This window comes from Siphateles boraxobius, unplaced genomic scaffold (genome assembly GCF_051911475.1).
Source record: "Siphateles boraxobius isolate OS27281-9 unplaced genomic scaffold, OSU_SipBor_1 86, whole genome shotgun sequence".
In the NCBI taxonomy this organism is placed as follows: Eukaryota; Metazoa; Chordata; class Actinopteri; order Cypriniformes; family Leuciscidae; genus Siphateles; species Siphateles boraxobius.
In genome coordinates, this window is record NW_027509215.1 from 10,899,342 (window position 1) to 10,907,304 (window position 7,963).

Genomic DNA, 7,963 nt, shown 5'->3' on the forward strand with positions numbered 1-7,963 from the left:
TTGAATATATAGCAATAAGTGCAGTTTCACACCAGCAGTGAATATGAGCAGGACGATTAATCGCTTCGTTTATGGGCTAATTAGGAAATTCGTCAACATTTGGTTAGAGTGAGTTCACTGTACGCATGTGTTTTCATAACAGGGTTTAAATAGATTAAATGTAAATGTAGAGGATCGGCGTGTGGATTCACAGCAGCTGCAGCTCGAGCCCACCCAGGTGTTACTGAACACCCCTCATTCATTCCACACACACACACACACACACACACACACACACACACACACACACACACACACACACACACACACACACACACACACACACACACACACACACACACACACCTCCAGTGACTCCCAGAAGCAGGTGCTAAAAGCCAGAGGAAGGAATTCATTCTTGAGTGTCTCGGTTTGCAGGCGAGTGTGTGTGTGTGTGTGTGTGTGTGTGTGTGTGTGTGTGTGTGTGTGTGTGTGTGTGTGTGTGTGTGTGTGTGTATGTGTGTGTGTGTGTGCTGATGCTTCTGTTTCACTGTTACTGGCTCTGAATCTCACTCGATGAACTTGGTGAATCTGAGGGTGACCAGAAGATGCAGTTTAGTTGATTATGTATGAATGTAATAATAAATGGCATAAACTAATAACTACATGCAAACAGTCAGAGACTGAGTTACTTGCAAAGGATAATCATCATCGCCTATGAAGTTCAAAATACACACACACACAGATAAAATCACAAGCACATAAAACTTATAACATAATAATTACAAAAAGGATGAGAAAAGTGTTCAAACTCGTTTTATATTTGACACACATTATAAATGAGTGAATTATTGTTCTTTCCTCCTCCTTAAATTAGCAGGAGTACATTTGTGTATTTCGAAACGCTGGTCGTAATGGTCCTTCCTGAAGGATCTGGCTCTTCTCCAGACTGAGAGTGCCGCTCGATGACAGCTATTGTGTCTGAAATGCGGAAGAGCTTGTAAAAACACTCGTTTCCTGGTGTTTGCGGCTCTCGATGCGCGACTCTATCGCGTCCTGTCAACGTTTCCCTGTTTCACACTGAGTTTTACTCTTTAACTCAGAGCACGTTTATCCGAAAACTGATTAGATGAAGCTGTACAGTAAACGTTTGATTCGTAAGAATGTAAAAAAAGTAAACATGAAAACTGATAGTTCAGAGAAATACATGTTGATATGATGTTATCTGTCTATTTACACTAGCAGTCAAAAGTTTGAGGTTGGTAAGATTTTTTAAATGTTTTTGTCTCTCCTGCTCACTAAGACTGCATTCATTTGATCAAAAAAATACTGTAAAAATTGTGAAATATTATTATAATTTAAAACAGCTGTTTTCTATGTGAATATATAGTAAAGTGTAATTTATTCCTGTGATCAAAGCTGAATTTTCAGCATCATTACTCCAGTCTTCAGTGTCACATGATCCTTCAGAAATCACTATAATATGATGATTTGATGCTCAGGAAATTATTGTAATTATTATTAATATTTTTTTTGGGGGGGGGTTGGGTGTTAAACACAATTAATACTTTTCTTAATCAAGGATGCATTAAATTGATCAAAAAGTGCCAGTAAAGACATTTATAATGTTACAAAAGACTATATTTCAAATAAATGCTGTTATTTTGAACTTTCTATTCATCAAAGAATCCTGAAAAAAAAAGTCCACAACTGTTTTCAACATTAATAATAATCATAAACCGTTTCTTGAGCATCAAATCATCATATTATAACTGATTTATGAAAGGATCATGTGACACTGAAGACTGGAGTAATTATTCACAGGAATAAATGACACTTTTCACATAGAAAACAGCAGTTTTAAATTGTCATAATATTTAACAAAATTAGTTTTTTTATCAAAATAAATGCAGCCTTGGTGAGCAGAAGAGACTTCATTCAAAAGCATTAAAAATCGATATATATATAATGCATGTTTTATTTACTGTAAATCATTTATGAATATCTGCGTCTCTAAAACTATGCATATGAAATGGTGTTACATTCAATTTGAGCATTACATCAAGCCGTGCTTTACGTTTACAGACGCAATAGAGCGATCGTCTTATCGGTGAGAGTTTATGGCAAAATATCCGAGAGTAAAGAGATGAACTCGTGTGTTTGACCGCAGGAATATCCCTTCTCCTCATATCTCAGCGAATACACACGATCTCTCTGCGACTGAGAAAGAAAATGACAAATCCACATATTTTTTTAATTGTATTTATAATAGCGAGATGTTTTGGGTGTATTTGTAATGTTTTCTTTGTCAATGCTTTTAGGGATGAAAGTTGACTTTTTCTGAAAAATATGTCCATATCTTTGGTTATGGGGAAATACCATATACATAAACAAAAAAGGGCTAAAGGAAAACAACTTTTTGCTATTTCAGATAGATATTTAAAAAAATTATATTGAGTTAATACTATAAAATAGTAAAGCAAAACGCACTAGGTCTCTATGTGAAGCTTTTATGATATTTATATGATGGTCTTTTTTTCTGTTTATATCATTTTCTTTCTTTCGTTTTTACTTGTATTATTATTTTATAAATTACACTGTGTATTTTCTTGTCCTATTTGTTGTAGTCTATATTTGTTTAATATTTGCACACTATATATATTGGATTATTGTCATGTTTATTATTTGTATTTATGATTTGTATCGCTGTGATTTCTGTGGGACGGAAAAAAGAAAATGTTGTAGACTTGCTAAATGTTATGGGCAGATTTGGAATATTTTCTTTGTAAATGCTTCGGGGAGAAACTTCACTTTTCTGACGTATTTTTATTTTAATAGAAGAAGTTCACCACCGAATGTGGCTTTATTGTAAATCCCTGTTTGATTATAGGATCTCTTTTTCCTGTTTATATCATTTTCTTTCTATGTACTATTATTTCATAAATTTCACTGTGCGCTTTCTTTTCCTATTTGTTGTAAGTCTATATCTGTTCAATATTTTGACAGCATATATTGGATTATTGTCATGTGCTTTATTTTTACGTGATTGGCATTCAATAAAGAAAAAATGAAAGATGAATAAAAACGTGGCATAGATTCTAGCATTAGCTCATCAGAGCGCGGGAGGATCAAAGCCTGCTTTTAAATGAGGAAATCAGCCAAAAAAACTCAATTAGATTTAAAGAATTGGGACAGGGTCTCGGGTTGACCAACGGATTTTAATTTAGAAAACAAATTGGCAACCAGTTTATTATGCAACCCAGCCCATCCACAGGAGTGAATCACGTTTCTCAGCATCTCAGGAGACGCTTTTGCGCCTTTGCTTTAGATTTATCAGTTTTGGTACAACCTGCTTCTTGTTTAGTCTCCGTTGAGTTTCTAAAGACTTGGCGTTCGCTTGCAATCGCACAAAGGGAGAAAGTTGCACGAAGGTCAACTTAAAAGAGATACGCTTAGCACATCTAGATGGATGTTTTGCACAAAAATAAATGTAGATCAGACTGAAATCCTCAGGAAAAATGACCCCGGTTTGCTTCGGACGGGGCGAACCTTCTGAAATTCATCAAATTGGATCAAGATGACATTAATAATAGACTCAAGCTGGAGCTCACCAAATGATCCATGCATTGTTTTATTTTTTTCCTCTCGATGCACATTCCGATTACGGACGCCGTCATCAAAAGCCTCGTCACAGATGTCAACACACTGGCGTCCGAAGAGCTGTTTTCTCTTATTTCCCGGGGCTTTATCGCATTACGCAGCGATCCGGCCACGACTTTTAAACGCTTTAACTGTTAATCGTTGCAAGCACACCTTAATAAAACCGCAAAATGATTTAAATTTGGCTGATTTGCAATGCATTTAAGCTCTGTATTTTTATGCATGCATGTTAACTCACCTGGGAATCGAACGGGTGACCTTTGACCTGCTCGCGTCAGATGGGCTGCAAGAGGAAAACAAGAGAACGAGCGTCACAGATACTGTAATATTTCTGCCAAATCAAGCCCAAAAACATATGCAACATCTAAAGGATTGATAACCGTTTGAGGATATTATTATTATGTTACCTGGGAATCGAATGCATGCTACCAAAATAAAAATAAATATTACTAAAATAAAATAAAAATGGAATAATAGAAAATAAAATACTAAAATAAAATAAATTTAGAATAAAATTAAAAAGTAGCATACAATAATAAAATAAAAATATTGAATGCATGAAGCGCAAGACGTGCAACATGAGGACAAACATCTCTGATTTCATGGAATATTTCTAACATATAAAGCCCAAAAACATATGCAACATCTAAACAGGACTGATATTTGAAGATATTAATTATTATGTTACATGGGAATCAAATGCATGCTACCAAAATAATAAAATAAAAATAATACTAAAATAGAATAAAATTAAAAAGTAGAATAAAATACATTAAAAATTAAATAGTAGAATACAATAATAAAATAAAAATATTGAATGCATGATGTGCAACATGAGGACAAACATCTGATTTCATGAAATATTTCAAACAAGTCAAGCCCAACACACACATGCAACATCTAAAGGACAGAAAACTGATTAAATCAATCTATGATTTGCTGAATCCACTTTCTATACCAAGAACATTTTTAAAAATGAGGAAAATATCACAGATAGTTTTTAATATTCCTACTAAATCAAGCCCAAAAACATATGATACATTTAAAGGACAGATAATTGCTTAAGCATAACTATTTTTAGTTACCTGAATCTATACATGACCTTTGACCTGCTCGTGCAGATGAGCAACATGAGGACGGTTCATCAAAGATTTAATGTAGCCTAATATTCCTACCAAATCAAAGCCAAAAAACACAACATTTACAGTACAGATAACGGTTTAAGGATATTTATTTTTATAATGTTACCTGGGAATGGAATGCATGACCCTTGACCTGCTTGTGCAAGATGAGCAACATCAAAGATTTCACGTAATATTCCTTCCAAATCAAGGCCAAAAAACACAACATTTAAAGGTGAGATCACAGTATAAAGTAATGTAGGATTTCATTAGCCATAAAAAACCCTGTGATCTTGCCGTTGCTCGAGCTCTGACAGGTATATATGAGTATATATATAAACACGTTACAGATTTTGTGTAAAACTTGCATCAAATCAAGCAAAAAAAAAAAAAAAAAAAAACATATAACCCATTGGTTATTGGACCCATATTCTTCCATGGTTATTAAGCCACGACCCCAAATGTTTAGTAACAGGAACCAAGCAAATTTATTTCTCAAAATGGTTGACAGTGACACACATCAAGTAACTTGCCGTCCCAATTAACATACACATAAATTGTAAGATTATCACTAACAACAGGTAAATCATTTATATCCTACTCCCATTCATAAGCTACTATTCATAATAATATAATAAAGTTAGTTAGTTGGCATGAGCCACCGTAGTCATCAAAAATATAGAAAAAAAAGCACAAAATGAAACCGTGGTATTTTGGGTTAAAATTATTGAAACTAGTTACCGTGGAAAAATACATAATTACTAACATGGGTTAATAAAACATGAAATCTGCTCTTGATGAAAGGAAAAAAACATCATACCTGCATCGTGCGAATCCTTCCCAGCTAACACACGATGTAACTTACCAACTACTTTTTGGTAATTTCATGATTGTCTAACGTAATACGACGTTTACGTAACGCGCGCCTCCGCATTTGATTTTCGCGGGCAACTGAAGAGTGCGCGCGACGAGCACAGAGTAACGTCTGACAGAACGCGGAAATTCGTTTTACTGAGGTGAGAGACTTTTTATTTATTATTAAGTTGCGAAAATAAAGTTAGAATAATGGCACTCATAGCCTGACAACATCTCATGATGATCTGACCGCAGATTCTGAACAAATACATAGACTGTAAAAAATATGGACAAAGCGTCTGTGACGTCACCCATAGACTTTCTGAAGAACGGTTTTGAGGCCGTTTATGGGGGGATGGGCGGCGCCATCTCAGAAAATCTTTTCAGAAAGGATACAGAGGTGTTATGATGTGTTGTGTCAGATCATGGCCGAGACGTCAAATGTCAGGAATTCCACTCTGCGCAGCCCGTTATCAGCTGTCAATCACGCTGTCAATCAAAGTTAACCATGCCCTTATTTGTCAAACATTTTATATCTAAATACGATCTAAACTAACGAGTTAGAAAAAAATTCACCCCCCTCACAGTTGTCATCCACTCGGAACCTATCGAAAAATACTATAAAAGTCCATGGGACCAACCTGTAAAAACATGAATGTATGCTGTGAAAACGGACATTTTAACATGGGGGTCTATGGACATTTGCTCCCTTTTGGGACCTGCCCCTAGCAGATTTTCGATGTATTGCAGTTTTTCGCACTTCAGGCTTCATTTTTCAGATTGGAATGTTGCCGCTTGAACAAATACAACGATTTTTTGTTCTCAGGCACGCGACAGAAGAGTCAACAGCGTTGAAGTGCGTCTTTCAAAATAAAAGTCTCACGTCAGAAAAACCTCTCACTTAAAAATGAAAATGTATCATTTATTCACCCTCAAGCTGTTTCAAACCTGTATGGGGTTCTTTCTTCTGTCGAACACAAAATAAGCTATTTTAAAGAATGTCGGTAACCAAACCAGTTGATAACTTTCAATGCAGAAGAAAGGAATTCATACAGGTTTGAAACAACTTGAGGGCGAGTAAATGATGACAGAATTTTCATTTTTAAGTAAATTAATCCTTTAACCGTCCTACTCGCACGTCCACCATGTTTGTAGTTAATAACGCTTTTTATTCGTACTTGTAGTTCTAATCGAATCCTAGTCAAAAGTGCAATGGATTGTGGTTGTGTGCGGCGTAGACATAATATCTATGGTGTGCGGACCATAGACTGTAAAAAAAGATGGACGACGCCCCTTCGTTCTCTTCCGTTGGCGAGAAGTGAAGCCGCCATTGTCCCGATATGGCGCTGACATCTTGGGACTTGAGTCTGCGCAGTTGCGATTTCGGGACCAGACATGCGCAGTAGTGAGCAGGAAGTAAAGCCGCAAAATCAACGTCCCGCCCTCACTCTCGCTGAATCAATGGTAAGCACGCACCTCTGCTGCAGAACAATCCATTATGTCGGTGTGAAATAATTAATTATAGAAATTTAGATATTAAATTTAAAGCTCCAATCTCCTCAGTCCTCCGAAGATCCCCCAAAAAAGTCCGTTGTTGCTTAAGTGACTACTTCGCTCAGAGAACCTGTCAATCACAGCTGTCAATCATGTACGTCACAGCGCCGTTTTTATAGCATCAAATAACTAACGAAAAACAAACTTATTTTAAAAACAAACACTTGAAATTACATCAGCGTGATGAAAACTACAGTAAATGACAGAAACTATCTTTGGAAAAAATATATGTGAAGTGTAATTTAATTGTTTAGTTGGTCTCACGTCCCATTGAATAACATGGGGAGGCGGGGTTTATTAGCTATACTAGGACCGGCCACCGGGGGGCGATCGAGACGCTTCGGCTTCACTTTTCAGGGCTTGTGCGGCACCCTTGGTGCGGACCTGCATTTCGGATTATAACGGAAAAAAGTAGTCTTCTGCGTCTTTCAAAATAAAAGTCTCACATCAGAAAAATATTTTGAGTTATTTTGTTGTTGTTGTTGTTTCTTTGACCACACACTCGCCAGCCACGTTTGGGTCGTGACCCACCAGTTGAGAAACTAGTTTAAATCTACAGTCAAACCAAAAAGTATTCAGACACTTTCAACATTTCTCACAATATCACAGTTTATTCGCTTTAGTTTAGAAAATGGTAATAAAATCTGACAAGAACTCAGTTGATATTTGACTGGTTTTCTCCGTCCCTCTGTTAGACTCTCACACATAAATTATGTTGAATATCTGTCAGCTGTTAAATTTAACTACACAATTAGATAATACCAGTTTAGCTCAAACAATTACCAAGCAATGCT

The 7,963-nt window shown here is 36.0% G+C and overlaps 1 protein-coding gene across 1 annotated transcript; it reads right to left on the minus strand.

Moving 5' to 3' along the window:
- Window positions 1-475: 475 nt before the first annotated feature.
- On the minus strand, window positions 476-7,559 carry LOC143731170 (uncharacterized). The gene is made up of 6 exons (XM_077221834.1): window positions 7,520-7,559; window positions 5,581-5,631; window positions 4,888-4,959; window positions 4,742-4,810; window positions 3,878-3,922; window positions 476-570 (listed from the first exon to the last, which is right to left on the minus strand). Exons 1-6 carry the CDS (start codon window positions 7,557-7,559, stop codon window positions 533-535), a joined length of 315 nt encoding a protein of 104 aa, XP_077077949.1. The 3' UTR covers window positions 476-532.
- Window positions 7,560-7,963: the final 404 nt, after the last annotated feature.

What these genes read in the sequence shown, in the direction of transcription:
- LOC143731170 (XM_077221834.1), bottom strand. Translation starts at nt 7,559, where the DNA reads ATGCAGGTCCGCACCAAGGGTGCCGCACAAGCCCTGAAAA. An exon ending in TGCCGCACAAGCCCTGAAAA is followed by an intron (nt 5,632 to 7,519) that starts GTGAAGCCGAAG and finishes ATTACCAAAAAG; the next exon opens with TAGTTGGTAAGTTACATCGT. An exon ending in GTCATGCATTCCATTCCCAG is followed by an intron (nt 4,811 to 4,887) that starts GTAACATTATAA and finishes TTGATTTGGTAG; the next exon opens with GAATATTAGGCTACATTAAA.